The 24,649-nt window shown below is 41.6% G+C and overlaps 1 protein-coding gene across 2 annotated transcripts in view; it reads right to left on the reverse strand.

Annotated features, from left to right (window-relative positions):
* The window catches only part of LOC149450484 (T-lymphocyte activation antigen CD86-like), an 83,880-nt gene that overhangs the window by 11,209 nt on the left and 48,022 nt on the right, over positions 1-24,649 (reverse strand). For both annotated transcript variants that reach the window (XM_089691929.1, XM_089691930.1), the window contains exons 2-5: positions 18,980-19,034; positions 13,114-13,449; positions 8,838-9,134; positions 2,814-2,948 (exon numbers count right to left, since the gene is read on the reverse strand). In XM_089691929.1, coding sequence (XP_089548055.1) covers positions 2,814-2,948; positions 8,838-9,134; positions 13,114-13,449; positions 18,980-19,022 — 811 coding nt within the window. In that variant the 5' untranslated portion in view covers positions 19,023-19,034. The remainder of the gene's footprint in view (positions 1-2,813; positions 2,949-8,837; positions 9,135-13,113; positions 13,450-18,979; positions 19,035-24,649) is intronic.

Consider the following 24,649-nt stretch of genomic DNA (forward strand, 5'->3'; position numbering starts at 1 on the left):
GTTTCCAAATGGTCAGTCCGCCCCTGGCCCTCCCTTTTTCCCAGTAATGCATTTCAGCTTCATGCCTCATGTCTTATGGAAGCAGATCACATTATGATCTTTTGACCTATCCGATGTTCATTGTTGTAAGATTCTCTCGGTTTATGGAATAAACTTCACAAGATCTACAAGGTGTCATCTGATCGAGTCACTGCCTGTGTTATTCAACTAAGATTGGAGTTATCACTATCTTGTCACCACTGTAAGTTACAGAGATCACACTTTCAATGCTTAGATTGAAGAGACAGAACATGTACATATAAAGTGCAGAGAGGGAGATAGAAGAAGAAAGGAGAAGGACAGCAGCCATGCTCTGGAGAAGCAGTCAGGTGTGGTGAGCCCAGAAAGAGCCAAGCTGCAATGATCTGTCTGTGACAGGGGAAAGGATTGAAGAACCATAACCAACTAAAATTTCGACAGTCTTGGGTTGGACAGACAAAAGGTTCATATGAGAAAAAGATTTTACACTATGTGGAGCAATCTTTTTTTTTGCATGCTTAATGCCATGAGCTTTGGTCTCATACAATCTATCTGGAGCAGTTAAAGCCACCTTAATTAGGGATTGGTATAGGAGGACCATCAACATCTCTCTTTTGGGGATCCAGAGGAATCCGCCTGCTAGCCTTTCTGGTTGTTACCAGGGGCGGACTGACAACTCATGGGGCCCCCGGGCAATAGGGGATCATGGGGCCCCTGTGTTCTTGTTCACACTTGCCTAGTGGAGGAGGCTGCTTCTGAGGTCTGTCATCCTGCTGTGTTACCTGGCTGTGGGGTCTTATTACAGGATCTGTGGAAAATCGTTTTATACATCAATAAAATGCTGGTTAATACCTTTTAAAATGTGAGTGGTCTGGTTTAAAGCTTACTAAGATTGAAAGTTATAACGGTATCACGCTATTGGTTTTTTTCTTCTTCCTGAATTTTGGTGGAGTCGGTGAGGGGAGTAATCGGAGGAGGTTTCTATGTCCTAGAGGAGGCAATATTTGGAGGTTTAAAGGGGGTCCAGGAGCCCTTAATAATCCTGAAAGGCGTTATACTCACCAAACATCTGGTGAGTGCAGTTCATGTTGGTTTTGCACTGGTGGATGGTGGAAGGGTTATTATTGGCACTGAAGAATTTTATGAAAATATAAGTTTGTTTTTTTTGATCACGGGACGTTTTTTTGGACATGTCACTGGACTTTTTTTTGACACATATAAAAATTGTAATATCTGTATTAATATTATTTATAGGTTGGGTATTTTACAGATTGCTTTGTGTGTTTTGCGCTGTTTTGAGTTGAAAAATAATTTTTTTTGTGGTTTTATACCTGTGTACAGCAGCATTTCACATGGATAAGTGTGTTGGGAAGGAGGTCCTGGGCGCTGAGGTCTTTTTTCTTGTATTACTATGTCAAGTTGACTAGAACCCTGAGGTGTGTGATCAAGCAGAAGAGGCAAGTTGAGTTAAAAAGTCTTCCAACAGAACATAGACTCCTGGTTGCCGTCAATGAATTAAAGTTCAAACCAAGAATATTGGTTCACAAGAGAAAATAGTTTAAACATTTGTTTGTACCCAACCACAGAACGATTGTACATGCAATTTCACTGGACATAGGCCATGCAAATGTCTTTGCTTGAATAGCAAGGTGACAGTTTTCTTCTAGATATTTGTGTATCAAGCCCGGTTCAGACTAGTGCCATGTTTGCGTGGGCATGGCAGCCCATTTATTTGAATGGGCTGCTGTGCCTGTGTTTCACACAAGAAGAATGCACCTTTTCCAAAATGCATCTGCAGGAAAAAAGGTCAAAAAGACCATGCAGTTTCTATGCGATTCCCACACCCGCGATCTCGCTGCAGGATGAGATGCATGGCTAACCATTTAGAATAAATGGCACCCCCGCGAGCCTTGCTAGAGAAATGCGATGCGGATGTGGGTGAATGCAGGCGCGGGAACAGGTCCGATTCCTGCACCTGTTACCAGCCCACAGTTGCGGGTTATGCAGGCTATACATGGGTCGAGTTCCAAGCGATTTGTCATCCGAAAATTGAAAACGTCGTTCGATCGGTAATCCGATGGTGCCACCAATGATTTTGAAAATCAGCCGACCAAGTCATAAAGTTCACCCCATATAACAGGCAAAACTTCTGTTCCTTCCAGGTCATGCGCATATTCTTTTCGGAAAAACGATCGTACAATTTGACCATCATTGAGTTGAAAATCGGTAATTTTTCACAAATTTTCCAACATGCCCGATCACCAAAAAGGGGAGGAACCACGAAAATTGGCCGGTGCCATTGACCCAGTAACAGAGCGAAAATCAGCTGATTATTCTTAGGCCTGATTTTCGGACAGAAAAAAAATCGACCCATGTATGGCTGGCATTAGTGTGAACCAGGGCTCATCAGGATGATTTCTTTTCACTTCCTGTTCTGGAGATTCAACAAAAAGTAGGGGAAAATCTTTATAAAGCAAGTGGAATTCACTTATAAGATGGTTGACACCAGAACAGGTGTCTCAATTGATAGATTTACCTGGTGACAAGGCTAACATTTTGCATTGCCCATGACGTTGCGATTATAGTCACCATGGAGAGGGTGAATATGCACACAGGGACAGTGATCAAAACCTGGCAAATGTTTCATCTCTTCCACAATGCTTCCAGTAAAAAAATAAAAATAAAAATTGTTGGCTATACACTTGCTATGGACTTTTGGATCACACCTTGTATGTCTATATACTTTGGGGAAAAAAATGATAAAGTTGATTTTTAAAGCTGGAAAAGATACTTACTTGCCCTGTTTTGCTTTCTTTTTGTGCACACTATTAATATAATTGATAAGACGAACAAGACAACAAGAAAGACGACACTGATAATGATGAGGAGGTTGTGGCCAGATGTTGGAGGTACTGTTGTATTTTTCACCCCTGTGAAGAAATGGTGATAATACTTTATTATTCTCATGGATTTAGACAGGAATCAGTTGTTAAGAAACATTCTGACAGTCAATGTTTTTATAAAAATGCATTTAATGTGTATGTAAACCCAGGATCAGGTGGGGGGGGGGGGTAGGAGGGCCACCTGCCCTGGGTGCAGAGTCATTATGTCATGGGGGGAGGGCTGAGAGCTTGTCAGCGTCCCATTTTCCAGCTTCTTGAATGGCAGGAGTGACACTGCTGTCATGCCTGTCATTCAGAATGGAAAATAGAGCAGGGGCCGTTATAGCTGCTGGAGAAGTGTGGTGATGGTGGGGGGTCAAAGGGGCGCCATTTGGCATTTTCACCCAGGCCGCTGGATGACCTTGTCCCTGACACTTTGTAAAATCCTAACAATGATCTTCTCTTTTTTGGTCTCTTTTGGACTGTTAAAAATACCATTGGAAGCATTTTACTATATCTGTTCAATAAGTACACAAAAAATACCTGTTAATCTTGGCAGAAATTTAGAGCTAACTTGTGTCCTGTGCTCTCTGACTGTGCTATCTCAAAACAGCCTTGATCAGGGGCGGACTGACAACTCATGGGGCCCCTGGGCAATTGGGGATCATGGGGCCCCTGTGTCCTTGCCCACACTCAAAGCACACTCAAAAAACCCTATAAAAAGGTACCAGGGGCATTTCATGGGGGCCCCTACTGACCCCGGGCCCTCGGGCAGTGCTCAAAAGGTCAGTCCGCCCCTGGCCTTGACATGCGCTTTTATCCCCTTTTCTGCCAGCATTGTTTTTGTGTTTTTTGCACACATTTAAAAAATCATTCTAGACCTGAAGAATCCTGAAATCAAATCTGAAATCAAACATTTCTGAAAGCAGAGGCACTGGAGAATAAAATGGTGGTAGCTCCAATTTTTATGTCCCGTGATGTTAGCACAAGTTTATCAAATGCATAAATTCAGTAAAAGATACATTAAAGTTAATTTGACCTTATGTTTTTGGTAAAATATAAAAGATGAGGTTGCAGCGAGTAAATAGATACCCAACATGACAAGCTTTAAAATTGTGTGTGCAAGAAATGGCAACAAGCATCAATACACTAAATATTCCATATTCAATGCTTTAAAGGCCGTACAGGTCATCAATTTAGAATTAGCCATGAATAATGATCCTAGAATTATTGGTCTCAGTCCAGCATGCGCATTTCGTGTAGGGCATTCAACGTCTTCAATGTGTAAAAGATGCAGTAAAAGATACACCAAATTTAATTTTAAAGTGAAATTTTACCCACTTTTTGGTAAAATATAAAAGATGATGTTGTGCCAAGTAAATGGATACCCAGCATGTCAAGCCTTAATACCCACATGGAAGAAAAATATATTTGAAATATATTTTTTAAATATTCTTCCCAAATATATTGCCATATATTTGAAATACTACAATTTTGGCCATATTCAATATATTTCAATAAATATATATATATATATATAGATAGATAGATAGATAGATAGATAGATAGATAGATAGATAGATAGATATACACTGCATGTTGAAATGCATTTTTATTACAAAATATACAAAACATATTTTTTAATTTAAAAAATATATATTTTTTTAATATATATTCTTCAACTTTCATCAAACCTGGTGGTGCCTACAGGGCCAACCACAGCTTAAAATTCCAGCTCTAAAGGGCAAGCCTTCCCAAAATATTATTTTGGCCAGTTGGTCTGAGTCAACTCCTGACCACTTTGGAATTTAGACTCCTACATGAAAGAAATATATATTTAAAAATAATCTTCCCAAATATATTGACATACATTTGAAATACTACCATTTTGACCATATTCAATTTATTTAAACATATATATATATATATATATATACACATATACACACACATATACATATATATACATACATACGCTGTATGTTGAAATGCATTTTTTAGATATTACAAAATATATGAAAAGTATTTTTAAAAATATATATTTTTTTAAATATATTCTTCATATTTTTTTTTTAACATACAAAAACGTCATTTTAACATATATTTTTAGATATATTTGTAAATGCATCCCAAAAATGTAGATTTGTATTTTTAAAGAAATACAGTATATTTGAAATGTATTTTTAAAAATATTTTTCATATATTTTGTAATAAAAACGTATTTCAACATGCAGTACATATATATATTTATTGAAATATAGTTTGAAATATATTGAATATGGCCAAAATTTTAGTATTTCAAATATATGGCAATATATTTGGAAAGAATATTTTTTTAAATATATTTAAAAAATCTTTTACTTCCATATGGGAACTGATGGCTTAGAATTATTCCTCTCACTCTAACATGAAAGCAATGAACAGCAATTGAAATTTTCTTGCATAGGCACCCCCAGCATGTATGTTGGGTGGGTGGGGCTCAAATATTTTTAGGGCGTTTTAGGTGCTTGGGTATAACCTAATTTTTGTACATTTTTGAATCTCATGGAGACAAAAAGTGCCCTATTAAATACTTTTTTGTGACAGGTCCTCTTTAATATAATAAAGGTCCTCTAATATACCCCTGATGTCTCACCTGACCTCCACTGAAGCCAATGGAGTGCAGATCATGCTTCGTTAGGTTCTTCCCCAGCCACAGCTGCTAGGGAAATTGCCAGCCAGAAGTAATGTTTTACCTGACACATACAGGTTCCTCCTAGGTAGGTGAGTGCAGCAAACAGATGTTCATTGGTCTCCTTCTACTCTACCCAGGGGCACCTGCCATTCCAATCTTGGGTTTGCCAATAGGAGCACGTGTATGCAGGTGCCTACTATTGGTGTGCTACTGTTTTACTTAGTTACTGAGCTGCCCAGATGGGAAAGGGGTTAATTGCTGGATCTGTATTTTCCTGGGTTTTTCTGAGTCCTGACCTCCATCATGTGGGAAGGCTGGGCTCAGGAGGAGTCTGCATGGGAAAGAGGTGAGGGCCTGCCTGCAAAGATGTGACCTGCAGCAACTTACAGACGGCCTGTAAGGGAATCCACCTTACAAGGACTTTGCCAATCATGGACTACCAGCTGAAAAGGTATGCCTGGGCAGCTCAAAGTCAGTTAGGTAGGAAGAATTTATTCAATATAGTGCAGCGCAACCTAAACAAATATTAATATATATTAAATCTAAATACTATAGTCCAAGTAACACAAAATCTGGTGGTTTAGTTGCAACTGAAACCAGTGCTAGAATGGGATCACATATAATAACCGGCAACATGCCAGGAAGGTAAGATGGCCATGAGATAATGTCTCCCCCCTTACTTGTTATGTTCAAATATGACTGCTTTTTCTTGACACACTTAAAGTGATGTTAAAGGCATTTTATTAAAATAAAACAACAAACATGTCATACTTACCTGCTCTGTGTATTGGTTTTGCACACAGCAGCCTCGATCCTCCTCTTTCTGGGTCCCCCACCGGCACTGGCCCCTCCCTCCTGCTAAGTGCCCCCACAGAAAGCAGCTTGCTATGGGGGCACCCAAGCAGACGCGCTTCTGAGCCGCTGCTCTGCATGTCCATTCACTAACAGAGCCCCTTTCTCTTCTCGTTGGCTCACTGGCTGTGATTGACTGAGCCAATGAGGAGGAGAGTCCTCGGCAAGCCAAGACACTCATGCACATTGCTGGATCGCGATGGGGCTCAGGTAAACATTGGGGGGGCTTGGGAGCTGCTACACAAATAAGGTTTTTATCCTTCATGCATAGAATGCATGAAAGTAAAAAAAACCTTGAGCCTTTACGACCGCTTTAAGTAGTAATGGGTAGGGCATTTTTTTTCTCAGAGAATAGCTGCAGGAACTCCTCTATTCTGAGTCATTTCTTGTCTCCTCCTGTCCACCCACCCCTGAGCAAGTCCCTTGGTTCCACCCTCTACCCACCTCCCAGTACCGCCCCTTTTAGAGAATACAGAACCAAGTATCATTTTGTAATGTGTATGGAGTTTGTTAATGACCACAAGAAAAGTAGAAAAATAGATCCCCCACAGCCAGCAGCAACAGACTCCCCCAGCAACAATGGAACCACGCAAAACAAAATATCACCCCATCAACATTAGACCCCCAGTAACAACAACAGATCTCCAAGCAGCCAGCATTAATATACTCTCCAGCAGCCAGCAACAATAGCCCCCCTCCCTCAACAGTAGATCCCTTCCAACAACCAATGGCCCCCCAAGCAACAATAGATTCCCCACCAGCAACAATTGGCTACCATTAAAAAATAGATCCCCTCCAGTGACAATAGATACCCCAGCAGCTAGCATCAATAGACCTTCCAGTACACCCCAAGACCCCTTATCATTACATAAATTCCGTGCTGGAGGTGCCGAAACTGCATTCCCCTGCATTCCTGGTAATGGCTATTCTTAACCAGTTGCCGCCCGGACTATAGCCAGATGGCGGCCAGGCGAACAGCTCATCCCTTCGGGTGGACGCCATATGGCGCCCTTTTTGGAACGTGCATTGCGCATGCCCGCAGGGCCGTGCTGTTGCGAGATCTGTCACTAGCCGTGTACCTCGGACACGGCCGATGACAGATCTGTGTTCCGGCCCCGTTGCCAGTACCATGTGACCTGCTGTGACCAATCACAGCAGGTCACATGACAGTTGTATACAATGAATGGCTTTCTTTTCATGCCATCCATTGTATACAAGTGTGTCTAGCTGTGAATGGTCACAGTGATCACATGCACAAGCTGGGCCAATCACAGCCCAGCTGTGTCATGTGATTAGCCATGGTTAAATCACAGCTAAGCACAAAAAAAAAACCCCTGAATGAATCGATTTCATTCAGGTAAATGCTTGCTTATAGCAAAGTAATTCTTTGCTATAACCAAATTGTATTAAAAAAAAAAATACTAATCACTTCCCCAAAGTAGTACAATGTTAATATCGTAACATTATACTGCTTCGGTCATAGTGAAATATGAAAAAATAATCTTAAAAAAAGAGAAAAGAAATTAATAAAAAATAATTAACAATTAACAAAAAATTGAAAAAAATAAATTTTTTTTTTGTACCGTCACCAGTCAGTGCCCCTGATCACCGCCATACCAGTTATATGATGACGCTGTACTGCACTGGTGACAGTATGTAAAAAAAATTATGAAAATCATTTTTTTAATTACTTCATTTTCCGAAAAATGATGACAAAAATTACAACTTCAAAAAACTCGCCATGCCTCTTATGAAATACTTCGGACTGTCTACTTTGCATTTGGGGGATATCTGTACTGTTCTGACATTCTTTTATCTCAAGAAATGAGATCAGCTGTCAGTACTTCAGAATTGATCAATTTTCAGATCTATACCATAGTTTGTGAACTCTATAACTTTCCTACAGACTAAATAATAAATACTAATTTGGGTTATTTTCACCAAAGACATGTAGCAGAATACATCTCAGCCTAAATTTATGAAGAACAATTATTTATTTGCAAACTTTTATAACAGAAACAAAGAAAAAAGTGGGGGTTATTTTATTGTTAATTTAGCAAAAAATAAAAACCCCAGCGGTGATTAAATACCACCAAAAGAAAGCTCTAGTTGTGTGAAGAAAATGATAACATTTTAGTTTGGGTACAGTGTTTTCATACAAAGTGTGAGAGCGCTGAAACTTGAATATTGGCCTGGGCAGGAAGGGGGTAAAAGTGCCCGGTATGGAAGTGGGTAATGATCAAGCTATAGAAATAGAGACCAAAGGTAATGAGTGTTATTGGGTTTAATAGATGTAAGATTGCTGCATGCTGAGATTTCTTATGGCTAAAATCTGCTTTTTATTATTTAAACTGTTAATGACTATTACATTTTATCCATTTTTCATCTGGAGTTCAGCTTTAAGGACTCACTTAGTTGCAAGAATGGAGAGCTGGCATTGTGATGGGCCTCCAGTACACAGGTCACGTTGATATCCTCCTTCACCGTCAGTGTCAAGCTGCTGGAAATGTTAAAGGTTTCACTGGTAGTTCCAACTTTGTAATGTGGGGATAATGTCTCCTTTGTTCCATTTCCATTAAGCACTTCCCAGAACATTCTATTCGGTTTGGGGAAACCATGCTCTGCGCTACATTTCAAAGATACAGTACTTCCATATTCTAGTTCAGCCAGTGAGGCTTCAGAACTAATTTCTGGTACACTGTAATTAGCTGTAAAAGGAAGGAGCAGAAATGTTACAAAAAGAAAGGCAAACAGGCACAATCAAACTTTTAAAGTTTTTTTTTTAGATTTTTAGAGAGTAGGGAAGGATAAGAAGTTGGGTTGGGTTTTTACTGTGATCCGGGGCTCCATTAGAGAGATTTACCCTATTTTGGGTAAATTAGTTTGGGACTCCAGAAAGCATGGAATTTTTGGGGCTTCTGCTAGATTTTAGATCACTATCTGTGTCCCTATTGGTTAAATCTCGCAGAATGAAGACAATCAACATTTGCCTTGACACATTCCATGATGATTGGATTATGGTGTTGGTTTTTACCTGTGTGAATATAAATGTTGGGAGTATCCTGACACTCATTAGAATGGAAGAAGTGAAGTAGATTTCAACATAACAAAACAAGTCCAACTGACTGTAACTAACTACTGCTAAGTACAAAAGACCCATGGGGTTGCTTTTCAAATGCCTCTGCATTTGCACGAAATCACAAAAATATTTTCAATTTTCTATTTGTTGCTTTTCACAGGGAAAATGTTAAAGTGGAGTTCCACTCACCCTGTCAAAAAATAAAAGTCAGCAGCTACAGCACTTTTAAAAAACAGCCACTTTCCTGTCCCTCGGTCCCATGGGGTGTCCACATCTCGTTTCACTGGCCGTCCTGTATTCCAGGAGGCCGGCATCTTCAGTGTGGGCACTCAGCTGTGATAGCTTGCGGCTTCACAGCCGGGTACCCACTGTGCATGCGTGGGTAGCGCTGAGCTTCATGAATGGTCCTGTAGTCTTCTGGAACCTGTCACATGTCCCAAAAGAGGGAGGGAGGGAGAGAGAGAGGACACCTTCCGGAAGTGGGAGTGGGTACCTGTCAAATTCTGGTACCCCTCCCCCACTCCCCAAAGGTGCCAATCCTTAATGGGGAGCAGGGGAGCAGTCCTTAAAGCGGAACTTCCCCTTTTAGATGGAGCTCCACTTTAAGAACATATGACCAGACAAGTTAAAACCCGAGTTTAGTAAAAAATAAAAATCAGCACAAGAGACATGATTGATCAATAATCTGATGTGTTCCTTGTGCTATTGGCTCCTTGATTCCATTAAATCTTCATCCTCTGACCCCACCCCACCCTGGCCATCATAATCTTCTGGTGCATCAGGGTTTTTAGAACTTGGGGAGCATTGAAAGGCACTCATTAAGAGTCCTTAACTACGGACACCCTTTCTGTCCAGATCCTCCATTCATAGAAGCCAGTGCTACAACGTCTACGAATGAAATGTGATGTATGAATGGAGGAGGAAGACCTTTCAAACATCCACCCATCCTCCATTCTTAGATCACATTTCATGCATGGAAGCAATAGCACAGCTGTGAATGATGGAGGGGGTGGAAAAGGCAGACATAGAGAAGACCTCTTAATGGAACATGTGTCAGGTGGCCTGGGCCCCTGTATCTCATGGGTTTCTGGTGCTCGGCTGGACTTTTAGGGCCTTATTATGGATCCATGAGAGAAAAGAAATACAAGACGTGATGTGAGTGCTCGCAAGCAAATTATGGGGTTAGTGCTGGGGTGGACCAGGGGTAGAGCGTAGAGGGGCTTTGAACCCACCATCTGTACACAAGAAGGCAGGCAGGCAGGCAGGATGGGTTTGCATTGGTGTCAGTGTATAAATAGTCAATGAGTTTGTTAGCGCTTACATAGAAGCACTGACTGGGCTAGATACTGACCCATGGGGATCAGAAAAGAACTGTCAAAAGTCCTGCGTAACAAGGTAATGGAACTTTATAAAGATGGAAAAGGACATAAAAAGATGTCCAAAGCCTTCAATATGCCAATCCGTACTGTTAAATCACCTATTAAGAAGTGGAAAGCTCAGGGATCTCTTGATACCAAACTAAGGTCAGGTAGACCAAGAAAGATTGCAGACATAACTGACAGAAGAATTGTCCGGGATTCAAAGAAAACCCCACAGGCAACCTTAAAAGAAATACAGGCTGCTCTGGAAAAAGATGGTGTGGTTGTTTTTAAGGAGTACAACACGGTGATACTTGAACAAAAATTAGCTGTTTGGTCGAGGTGCCAGAAAGAAGCTTTTACTGCACCAATGCCACAAAAAAGCCCGGTTACAATATGCCTGACAACACCTTGACATACCTAACCGGGCCTTCTTGTGTCATTGATGCAGTAAAGGCTTCTCTCTGGCACCTTGACCATGCAGCTCATTTTTGTTCAAGTGCCATCATATTGTGCCCCTTCAAAACAACCATACTGTCTTTTTCCAGAGCAGTCTGTATTTTTCTTGTGGTTACCTATGGGTTTCCCTTTGTATCCCGAACAATTCTTCTGGCAGTTTTGGCTGCAATCTTTCTTGGTCTACCTGTACTTGGCTTGGTATCAAGAGGTCCCTGAATTTTCCACTTCTTAGTGGAAGTGATGACTAGCATATTCAAGGCTTTGAACTTCTTTTTATGTCCTTTTCCATCTTTATAAAGTTCCATTACTTGTTATGCAGGACTTTTGACAGTTCTTTTCTGATGCCCATGGCTCTGTATCTAGCCTAGTCAGTGCTTCCACGTAAGAGCTAACAAACTCATTGACTATTTATACACAGACACTAATTGCAATTTAAAAAGCCACAGATGTGGGACATTAACCTCTAATTGGCATTTTAACCCGTGTGTGTCACCTTGTGTGTCTGTACCAAGGCCAAACATTCCAGGGGAGGGAAACTTTTGATCCGGGCCATTTGGGTGATTTCTGTTATCATTATGATTTAAAAAGGAGCCAAACTATTTGATAATAAATGGCTTCATATGATCATCATCCTTCAATAAAAGATAATTTGTTTGGCATGATCAGTCATATTTTCAATATCAACACCAAAATTTCTGCCAGGGTATGCAAACCTTTGAGCACAACTGTATATATATATATATATATATATATATATATATATATATATAAACACAGGAGAGGTAGTGTGGGAGTTCCTCAGTTTATTAACCTCCTCGGCGGTATGATTATTTCAGATTTTTGGTGCTGAAAGCGGTACCATTATTTTGCATGGAAATATGTAGTTTTTTATTGTAGGCTGTAATTTTTAGGAATAACTCACTGAAATCTGTCCGAACAAGAGTCTAGTAAACATTCCGGGTATGATAAAATTTGAAACACGAAATCATAAATTATAATTTAATAAATAATCATTAAAAATAATAATATAATAATACATTTAATTCAATAATATAATCAAACCAAAAACACTGAAATGTGAAATATAGCGCCAAGTTCGCACATCGCTGAGCAAAGTCGCAAAATCGTTTTCAGTGTCTGATGATGAATTCCCCCACGAATCATTATCACTCAATTCTGCAAGTGGTTCTGATTTACTATCGCTGTTCTCTAGCTGATCTAAACCCGCTTTTGACCTAAAGGGACACTTTTTGGACGCTATGGACGTTTCTCAGTTTCCAGGCAGAAAGAACAGACAAAATGTAGGCAGGGCGCCGGACAAAGCACTCGGGACAAAATGTATGTGAAATGGGTTGAAACAGCAATGTTTTACTGTGAAAAATGTGTTTTGAAAAAAATGACATTTTTTAAAATTTTCAAATTTCCCGCCGCCGCCCGTACGTCCCGATGTCACAGGGACCGGAACACAGAAGCCGGATGCCGGCATCGGCCGGAGGAGATGGCCGGGGACGCTGCAGGGGACACATCGCGGGAGCGAAGGACAAGGTAAGCTCTGCAGGGACTCCCTATGCAGCGCCGCATGGTAAGCCCGAGTGTAGCTCGGGGTTACTGCTTTTGGTACTAAAACTTTACCCCGAGCTACACTCGGGAATACCGCCAGGGAGGTTAATGTCAGGGAGTCATTGAATTCTAGAGCCCCATCTTAGAGAAAGGAAAACAATGTTTTGTATAGATACAATATTTACAACCTGCTATAGACATTTAATTGCTGCATAATAAATACAAACCTACCAAGTACATTCAGCTCAAATTCAGATTCATGGAGTTTTTCATACTGACGTATTCGGTCAAGCACAACGCACGTGTATTTTCCACTCTGTTTGAGGCTTATGTTGTACATTCTGAGGTCACCATTTGGTAGTAGAATCTTTGTGTTGTTCAAGTAATTTTCATGAATGTTCATTGTCTCCTCTTTACCATGAACCATTGCATATACAACCTCGTTGACTTTTTGCCAGTAGAAGGTCAATAACTCTTTGGAGTAGTTTTTTGCATTGTTGAAATCACATTTGAATTCAGCCATACCATTGACAACTGCTGTCCCATGCAGTGTTCCCTGTGCAGCTCCTGAAAGAACAACGTTACACAATATTGTTGGTTACAATATGGGCAGCAAAGAAGGTTGAAGCAAGATTGCAGCAGTAGCTCATAACAACCAGTAAGATCTCACAGACCCAGTTACACAGTCAAACCTGTTATGCCTACTATACAACGACTTCTCATTTTAAAAGCATGGACATTAATATGATATTGCCCTCCCCCCCACACACTTCCTTTGTGGTTATATTAGCCTCCACTGCTATGCTTTCCCCAAGAACATTTGTGAGGTCAGGTACTGATGTTGGATGTGAAGATCTGCCCTGCAATTAGTGTTCCCATTAATCCCAAATGTGTGCAATAGGGTCGAGGTCAGGGCTTTGAGAAGGCCACTCAGGTTCCTCCACACCAAACTCAACAAACCATATCTTTATAGACCTGGCTTTGTACATAGGTCATAATGGAACAGAAAAGTGCCATCCCCTAACTGTTACCACAGGGCTGGAAGGGAACAATTGTCTACAATGTCTTTATTACCCTTCCCCAATGTAGCAATACCCCCTTACGAGTTGCAAAGGGATTTTGGGTCCCCCTATAGTTCTGCACAGCCAGGCAACATGCTTTTCCACATAGACTTGCATCCAGAGTCAGAGATCATTCCTTGAGCTTTGGTTTTGTTATTTAAAGGATTTGAACTGGGATAGGGGCAGCACAGTGGCAAATGGTTAGCACTTCCACCCAGCAGTACTAGGGTCGTTAGTTCGAATCCCAGCCATGGCACCACCTGCCTGGAGTTTGCATGTTCTCCCTGTGCCTGCATGGGTTTCCTCCGGGTACGCTGGTTTCCTCCCACACTCCAAAGACATGCTGGTAGGTGAACTGGATCCTGTCTAAATTGGCTCTAGTATGTGTATGTATGAATGTAAGTTAGGGACCTTAGATTCCCCCTTGAGGGTTAGGGACTGATGTGAATGTACAATATATATGTAAAGTGCTGCGCAAATTGAAAGCGCTATATAAGTACCTGAAATAAATAAATAATAAAAATAAAACTGGGATAGGGTTAGGGGTGTACAGGCGGCCCAAGAGAATTGAGTAAGTGAGGACAACTTCTTGGAACTATTTACAAGCCTTCACTGCAACATAGTCTCTGTTGGAGAATTAACCAGTGTCTCCTTTGTGTACCACCTCAGACCCTAGATGAACTCCTCTTCCTTCACCCAGCAATCTGGAGGTATCCCTGAAATGGGGATCCAGTTCCTGGCTCTTTAAGAAATGTACAGTCCCAGGTAGCTGGTGAATCTAGTTTCCCACCAGAGTGTTCCTTGCCCTATCTGCCCAGGGGGTGCAGGGGTACTCACTCAGATCCTCTCCTGTACTGCTGATGGGTTGGTGGCTGCTACAAGACCTTTTAGCTGGGCTGCTCCTTCCCTGCTGTACAGGTGGTCCTGGCATTGGGGGCCAGTAAAGCTCTGAGCTTTCTTCCTTTCCAGCTCTGCTGCCTGTAGGTGGGCCTCTCTCTCCATCTGGGCCTCCTCCTAAGCTCCTGCCTTCAGCTTCACATCTTCCTCAGTCTTCCACCCAAACTCTCCTTTCCTGCTGAGCAGGCTCAAACACTTTTAAGGGTTGTCCTGGCCCTTTGCCAAGCCTCCTGTTGGGGATTTGCCAGGATCCCTCAAAAGTACAAGCCAGCTATGCCTCAGATCCACCTACTTCCTCTAAGCCTTCCTACAAATCTCTAGATCAGGGGTAAATTCTAGCTGGCCTGCAGAGCCTCTCAGCCATGACTAGAATTTGACCGACAGACTATTGCACCCAGGCTGCTACTCAGCCTTCCACTCTAACAATCAGGACTCTAGCTCCCCCTAGCTAACTAGGAGGGTGCTACACCAGAAACACCTGAACTCAATAATCAGAGGGGATGATATATTTTTGGTCATATATGAAGGTGTGATAGTCAGGTGTTAACACACCTTTTGCTATAGAGTGGATATTTACACTTTTTTACCGACACTAGTAATTCTGTTATGCTGGCCTTCTGATTATCATACAATGTAACCAGATGGGAAAACTTCTTTCTGTTTTTAATCCTCGAAGGTGTGCAAAAACAAAAACCTGTAAGTGAGCAAGAAAAGTTTATGTGAACACACACAAAAAAGTGCACTATTAAATAAATAGTGGCCATACATTGTGCCCTTGCTAGGACCTGAGACCTGATAGCAAAAACTGCCCCGGTCTTAGCCAAAAGGCCTAGCTCATAGAGGTGGTGTGCAGAAAAAGTATTTAGTGCTGTGGCCATGTGCCTTTTCACACAGTGAGTGGGGTCCCACACCCAAGTGTTACTAAGAGCACCCCTGGGGTGACCAACTCCCAGGGGGCACAGACACCAGAGACTCTCTTCCTTTCAAGCCCAAGATCAGGCAAGGTAGACCCATTCAAATCAGTAGGAACTGGGCCCATCCAGTCTTCCCAGGGGGAAATTACTCCCATGGCTACATTCTGTGGGCACCCCGGTTTTTGTTCCAGCCGATACAATCCTTCATAGCCCTCACCATACCAGCAGGGATACCATACAGCTACCCATTCCCACCAAAAGTTGGACCTTTGAGTAGGAGGACCCCTACTGGACACTTATAGGAACACATACACTATCATAGCCAAAGACTGCCCACTAACTATCTGAGCTTGAAGTTCTTGTGCTATCTGCCTGTTCAATGAACAATGAATTTAATCACTAAATAGCTAATTGTGAGTGTTGAGTGAATTGTGAATACTCTCCTTCTATTGGACAGAGGTAGGATTTTAATCATTAAAAATGGTCATCTAAATTCTTTTTACATATGTGCTGATTCTTTCTTTTCCTTTTTTTCTGCAAATTCACACAAAAGGGAGTGGCATTTATTTATTTTAGGTACTTATATAGTGCCATCAATTTACGCAGCGCTTTACATATATATTGTACATTCACATCAGTCCCTAACCCTCAAGGGGCATACAATCTAAGGTCCCTAACCCTCAAGGGGCATACAATATAAGGTCCCTAACCCTCAAGGGGCATACAATATAAGGTCCCTAACTCACATTCATACATACACATACTAGGGACAATTTAGACAGGAGCCAATTAACCTACCAGCATGTCTTTGGAGTGTGGGAGGAAACCAGAGTAAACTCACGCAGGCATAGGGAGAACATACAAACTCCAGGCAGGTGGTGCCATGGTTGGGATTTGAACCGGCAACCCTAGTACTGCCAGGCAGATGTGCTAGCCACATAGCCACTGTGTCACCCATTTATCATTAAAGTTGCATCAGTTGCACATATTAAGATGGCAGTATGCAAATCTGTCACAGACTTGTGACTTGTTTATCATAATGCAAAACTTGGCCCTCCAGGTTGCAAACTACAAGTCCCATGAGGATTTGCAAGGCTGACAGTTACAAGCATGACCCCCCCAAAGGCAGAGCATGATGGGACTTGTAGTTCTGAAACAGCCGAAGGGCCACAGGTTAAGCACCTACATACCTTACAGCTCTAGAACCTTAAAAACAGGAGGGTAGTTGAAGTGATTGCACAGATCATAGAGCGGAAAGTCAATAGCACTCAATTAAAGTGGAATTCCAGCTTACATCTAACTAGCATGAACACTGTCCTCTCCCCTCCTAACACCCATGCTAATTAATCTATGTAAGAAAAATGTATATACTGTACTTATGTATTTTCAGGCTGCTCTGGTCTTGTCAAGGTCCTACCTTTTCCCAGAGGCTATGTTACTCCATGTGCTGGCATCCATCTTGGATTTCTGCTGAGCATGGTGGGAATCCTTTATGCCTTCAGGTTTCTGAGGTCCATCCCCCAGAGGGGTGTGGCTGATGACATATAAGCCTGTGGTCCGCACATGCTCTTTGCACTTGTGTTGCTATTACTCTGTTCTGACTCTCCTGGAATCTGACTCGGCTTGTGACGCGACTATTCTGTGTGTTCTCCTTTGATCTGACCCTCCGTTGCTGAACCCGGCTCGTGACCTGTGATTCTCGTCTGCTGTCCTGTACCGGTTTGTCCCGTTGTTGTTGACCCGGCCTGCCTGACTAATCTATTGTCTTTTCCACCAGCCATTGGCGGTGGCCATTACCGCAACTGAGGTGTCTCAGGGGCCGCGACCTGGTTCCTGGCTGCATCAAGTCCATCCCCACCATCAGGGGCCCTGGTGAAGGGCAGCCTGGGACTTAGACTCCGCGCCCTCAGGGACTTTGGCCTGTGGGTGGTGGTTGTCGTCAGTCAGTGCGTTACTTTGCTATTAGGCCTGCCTGTCCGTTCCCCAGCTCCTGCCCTGACAGGTCTGAACACGTGATCTTCCTGTGTCCAGTGCAATTTGAGGGGGGAAGAGGACGCGCCGATAGCAGATGGGCCATTGAAGCCTATGGGTGACATCATCACTCCGGGTATTACCAGCCATTGTTGGGCGCTCTCTCCCCTCCCCTGCAACCGCCACTGGCTGAATCACATGACCGGACCGGAGTGGAGGTAAGTATATACATCTTTCTAACACAGGTTAGTTAGCATCAGTCTTAGGTGTGGGAAGGGGACAGTTTTAAGGATAGTTCGGTATAAGCTGGAATTCGACTTCAAGACCACAATACAAACACTCACCGGCCTCTTTATTAGCTACACCTGATCAATTGCTTGGTAATACAAATTGCTCATCTGCCAATCACATGGCAGCAACTCAATGCATTTAGGCATGTAGACGTGATGAAGGCAACTTGCTGACATTCAAATAGAGCATCAGAATGGAGAAGAAAGGGAATTTAAGTGATTTTGAATGTGGCATGGCTGTTGGTGCCAGATGGGCTGGTCTGAGTATTTCAAAATCTGCTGCTCTATTGAGTTTCTGCATCCAAAACACACAGAAAGTAGGTTATTTGTTTGTTAATGTCATAGTTCTGTGCTTGCAGTTTTAGTTTGTTTCGGTTGCTGAAAAAAAAGGTAGAACAGGCTGCATTTTTCCTGCACAGAACTGTACTGGAACGCGGTAAAACGCATTAAAATGCACAGGAACACACCAAAACGCACCAAAAACACACTGGAACACACATATCCCTATTTAAAATTGAAGGTAAAGAAAGGGGGGAAAATGAACCGGAAAGCATAAAAAAAATGCATTGGAAAGCATCAAAACGCATCACAAATGCACCGGAACGCGTCAAAAACGCGCATCTGGAAACACATCTGGACTGCGTTTCTATGGTGTGAACCGGCCCTAAATGTTTTCACACAAGATTCATGGCACACAGATTTACACAGAATGAATAATAAAAGTCACAGGAGTGGGAGGAATTCACAAAGCTAAAAAAAAAATGACAGTTATCTTCAACTGAGAGTTAATAACATTTGAAAATGGCAGTCACTTGGCAAAAGATCCTTACTCCTGTGTTAATTATTTGTGACTTGGACCTTATGTGGTTACAGTTTATGATGATGGCAGATCCTAGTTATGATTCAGCAATTATTTTGCATGCCTCTTCACACTTTCATGAACATAAATTGGAATTATTCTTACCCAGAAATGACAGCATACAGATGATCGCCAAAATGTTAGCCATGTTTAGTTCTCCCTGTAAATAAAACAGCAGATACTCCGGTTAGTCCCAGTGATACTCAAACTTAGAGACATGACAGCAGTCCATCCCATTGTCATCAGTTGGATTACTAAGAAGTGGATAAGGGCGAGCTCATAGTGGTCTTTTGTGAAAAAACTAAACTCTCTCAATCAACAATTATTATTTTTCATTTTTATGCTGCTAACATTAGTAAATAGATAGGAAGGCATATTATGTTCACTTGTTTTAAACTTTTTTTTTAATTTCTTCAGTTAGTTCCTGGTTTCTGGCCGAGGCCCAAATGATGTCATACATCCCAGGAGTCTTCAGGAGGGGTTTTCTCAACTAAACACATCCTCCTCCCTACATGCCTGAGCTAAAGGCAGATGGATACCAGGAAGTAAATGCTGCATGAACCATCTGCCCTTACTCAAGATGGCAGCTAGAAATGCTAGGGGGTGGGGGGTATTTTTCAAAGTGACTTTACAACAAAAAGCATGGAGACACGGATGGATGGGGGAGTTTGCTTTCATTGTTAAAATTTAATTAAACAGTATTTTTAGTTTATGGTGCTCAGATGCAGTTAAGTTCAACTTTAACCACTTCCCCTCTGCCCTATAGCAGATGTACTGCTACAGGGCGGCAGGGCTGCACAAAATCACATATATATATATATATATATATATATATATATATATGTGATTTGCATTTCCGGGAAGGGGGCACATACGTGCCGCCATTGGCAACTACAGATATCTATCACCGGGTTCCGTCCAGAGATTCCCCTCCGGCACCCGGCTATCGCCAAGAAACAGTGACAGGGGAGAGACCTGCGTGTAAACAACACAGGTCTCTCTCCTGCCAGCAAGGACATGCTGCTGTGTATTACTCTGCACAGCATATTTCCCTAGTAAAATACACACAGAAAAAGAGCACATAGTTAACCCTTTGATCACCCCAGATGTTAACCCCTTCCTGCCCAATGCCATTAGTACAGTGTCAGTGATTTTTATTAGCACTGATCACTGTATTGGTGTCACTAGGAATGTCAGTGATAGTTAGTCAGTTCCCCCCAGTGTCAGAATGCCAGCCGCAGTCCCGCTATAAATCGCTGATCGCCGCCATTATTAGTATAAAAAAATTGAAATAAAAATTCCAGTATATATTTGTAGATGCTATAACTTTCACATAAACCAATTAATATACACGTAGCAAAGACATGGAGCAGAATACATTTTGGGCTAAATTTATAACGAAATTTGATTTTTTAAAATTTTTTTATTGGATATGTTTTATAGTAAAAAGTCAAAAATATTGTTTTTTTCCCCAAAATTGTCGGTCTTTTTTTTTTTTAAAGCGCAAAAAATAAAAACCGCAGAGACAATCAAATTCCACCGAAAGAAATCTCTATTTGTGGGGAAAAAGGACATAAATGTCATTTATGTACAGCACTGCATGACCGTGCAATTGTCAGTTAAAGTGACGCAGCGCCCTATCGCAAAAAATGGCCTGGTCAGGAAGGAAGTGGTTAAATTGTTAAACCCTACAACATTTCTGTGGAATGATTTTTGCAAAAGATGCTACAGGCACAATTTTCCTGCAATGGCGAGAGAGAGAGAGAGAGAGAGAGAGAGAGAGAGAGAGAGAGAGAGAGAGAGAGAGAGAGAGAGAGAGAGAGAGAGAGAGAGAGAGAGAGAGAGAGAGAGAGAGAGAGAGAGAGAGAGAGAGAGAGAGAGAGAGGCCGTACAGCAGGGGCGTCAAACTGGCAGCCCTCCAGCTGTTGCCAAACTACAAGTCCCATGAGGCATTGCAAGGCTGACAGTTACAAGCATGAATCCCAAAGGCAGAGGCATGATGGGACTTGTAGTTTCACAATAGCTGGTGGGCCTCTAGTTTGATGCCCCTGCCGTACAGTGTTCCCCAATGGCTCTATAACTTAGGCTGTCATCTTTGAGGCAGCATAGGAAAGGCCAATGTCCCCGTTACTCAAAATCCACATACCCAGAGGCCCTTTGTAGTTTTTTGCATTTATAAAAGAGCAAGCTCAATGGGGTTTGTAGGTATTTGCCCTATAGAAACCAATCGGTCTCTTAATGACCAGATATCACTAAAGCCAACATACCCAGACCATGGTTGGCAGTTTCAGTATACTTTGGTTAACATGACAATAAATATTCATAAAAAAATTCACAAGCTGTTGCAAATAACCACCTTAATCTTACTAATATGAGTCTTTCCTATGATCACCAGCTCCATCTACTGGTCATAATGCAGTGTTTTTTCTGATTGAGGAATTTCAGGAAAATACGACCATATGGCCAGTAGATGGCACTGGCAATCATAGAAAAAAAAACCTAATAGACAAATATATGGAAGTTATCCTTATACAGGATTTATATAGTGCCAACAGTATGCACAGCACTTTACAGCATGAGGGCAGATAGCACAGTCACAATACAATGCAATACAGGAGGAATCAGAGGGCCCTGCTCATGGAGCTTACAATCTAAGAGGGAGGGTCAACAGATACAAAAGGTAATACATGTGGGGGATGAGCTGATGGAGAATATAAAAGGACAGTTATTAGGTGGAGGCAGGACAGCTTACCTCTGGGTTCGGGGCATACATATGCGCCTCACCCCCCTACTCCTGGTTGGACACAGCGTGATTTTGTCAGCAGGTGTCAGCCAATGATTTATGGCTGAGACCTTCAGATTGGCTGTGTCCAATCACAGCACAGAGTTCTGTGTTTACAAACTCAAAGGACTCTGTACACAGAGCAGCCATCTGGCTGTTTCTTCTCCCCGCAAAGCAGGAAAAAAGACAGCCAGATTACTTAGTAAAAGCAGTACCTATTACACACATTATACTTGTTAGGCACACAGTTAACCCCTTGATGTTAATCTCTTCCCAGCCAGTGTCATTAATCATTAGTATACAGTATTATATCTGATCACTATATTAGTGTCAATATTTATGTCAGTGTCAGGTAGTCAGTTAGTATACCTCCTAGTAAGGGTCTGTTAGCGTCAAATTGTCCACCACACTGTCATCAGTCCCACTATAAGACGCTGATCACTGCCATTACCAGTATAGTGTCATAGATGCGTAAATTCCAGTATATAGCATAGTTTGTAGACGCTATAACTTTCACGCAAACCACTTAATATACACATATTGGGATTTTTTTTTTATCAAAGACATGTAGCAGAATACATTTTGGCCTAAATTTATGAAGAAATTTGATTTTTTTTACTTATTTATTGGATATGTATTATAACAGAAAGTAGAAAATATTGAGGGGGGGGCGGGGTTTAAAACATTTTCAGTCTTTTCTCGTGTATAATAATAAAAAATAAAAAACACAGTGGTGATCAAATACCACCAAAAAAAAGCTCTATTTGTGTGAAAAAATTATACAAATTTCATCTGCGTACAGCGTTGCACGACTACCAAGCAATTTGCAGGTGAAGTAGTGCAGTGCTGAATAGCAAAAAAATTTCCTGGTCATGAAAGGAGTCAAATCTTTCCGGAAATCAAGTGGGTTAAATTAAGAAGAGAATGTATTCAAACTATTTAGAAAATGCAAACAAATCTATAAATGTACAGGTATTTGGTGTTTCTAAAAATATAGAAAAACAACGAAACATCTAAAAATGTTGTATCAAGATTGAAGCAATAGGTCACAGGCCAAAATAGGAATATAGATTCTGCCTGCAATATGAATACAATACAAACTCTACAGTTTCCCCCCAAAAAAACACCATTAACTTCCTGAAAATTATAGGCGACTGTGACAACCATCCGCACATCACTTGTATGTGAACTCTACGCATTACTCAGGGGAATTTCCCAGCAACCATAAAATTTGTCTGAGACCAGTCCTAAAAAAACAGGCAGTGAACCTTTGCCTCTTCATAAAGTCCCCACCATGTGTCGGGGAAGCCCACGACCCCATCAACACCCTTCCAATGATCTATGACTGGACCACCCCACCTCTGCACCCCCCATGCCTAAATCTAGTTGGGCACCAAACATCTAATAGAAAGGAACTCACTGGTCTACTACATGTGAAAAAAACTTTTGGGGGTCAGAGCTGACCTGATTGACAGGCACTTGACATCCTTGCTGAAGGACTGCTGAGATAAAATTATTATTATTATTATACAGTATTTATATAGCGCCAAAAAGTTTGCTCAGCTCTGTATATTAGAGTGGGGAACAGAACATGAGACAATACAGTAACAATACATTGTGATACACGAGGGGTTCGAGGGCCCTGCTCCTTGGAGCTTACAATCTAGGAGGGAGGGGATAGTGGTACAGGAGGAAGTGGCTGTGGGGGATGGAGTGGTGGGAGGAGTGGAGGAGATCAGTGGTTAGGTGAGGGCGGGGTAGGCTTCCCTGAAGAGATGGGTTTTTAGGGTGTGCCTAAAGGTGAGCTGATAGAGTGGGGTAGTGAGTTCCAGAGGATGGGGAAGACCTGGAGAAGTCCTGGAGTCGGGCATGGGAGGAGGAGACCAGGGAGCTAGAGAGTAGGAGGTCTTGTGAGGAGCGAAGAGTACGGGTTGGGTGGTATTTGGGTATCAGGTTGGTGAGGTAGTTTGGGGCAGTATTATGAATAGCTTTGTACGTCAGTGTTAGTAAATTGAATTTTATCCATTGGGCAATCGGAAGCCAGTGGAGGGAATGACAGAGGGGGTACAGAGTGGTTGGTAAGGTGGATGAGTCTGGCTGCTGAGTTCAGGATAGACTGAAGCGGGGATAGTCTGTGATGAGGTCGGCCGGTGAGGAGGGAGTTACAGTAGTCGAGTCTTGAGATAATAAGGGAGTGAATGAGTTTAGTAGTGTCTGGGGTTAGGAATGTACGTATCTTGGAGATGTTGCTTTCAGCGCTATCACACTTTGAATGACAATTGCGCGGTCATGCAATACTGTTCCCATATGAATTTTTTACCATTTTTTTGAGACAGATAAAGCTTTATTTTGGTGGTATTTATTTACCGCTGGGATTTTTATTTTTTTTACTATGTAAATGAAAAAGTCCAAAAATTTTGAAAAAAAGTGTTTTTTTAAAAAACAATTTGCAAATAAATAATATTTCATCATAAATCTTGGCCAAAATTTATTCCGTTATTTTTTTAGTAAAAAAAAAAAATCCAAATTAGTTTATAACCAAAAATTATAATTTTTAAACTTTTTTTTACATTTTTATTTTATTTGTTTTATATTATTATTTTTTATTTTTTTATTTACATACTGTCACCCTAGCAGTACAGTGTCACCATGGTGACACTGTACTACTTGTGGGGGGTGATGAAGATTTTTTTTTTTTTTTTACACTGATTGCTTTTACACCCATATAGGATGTAAAAGCAATCATTTCTCTTTCTCTCTGTCTGCATTCTTGCAGTCATTGAGAAGTACTGAGTGAGCTGTGATTGAGGGTGCTGGAATACATGCGATTCCTGCAACCAGCTCGCACAGTGTGAAAGGGCTAAAGACAACATTTTTGTTGTTGTTTTGGATGGAATGGAGAGGGATTGGAATCCCTGCCAGGTTTCTATTTTTTCTGTCTGTGCCCCGGTTTGGGAGAGTCACCCTCTCTGTTAGTCCTGGTGACTGTTATC

Source organism: Staurois parvus, unplaced genomic scaffold (assembly GCF_062004578.1).
Source record: "Staurois parvus isolate SC_StPar_1 unplaced genomic scaffold, SC_StPar_1.0 ptg000574l, whole genome shotgun sequence".
NCBI classification, from domain to species: domain Eukaryota; kingdom Metazoa; phylum Chordata; class Amphibia; order Anura; family Ranidae; genus Staurois; species Staurois parvus.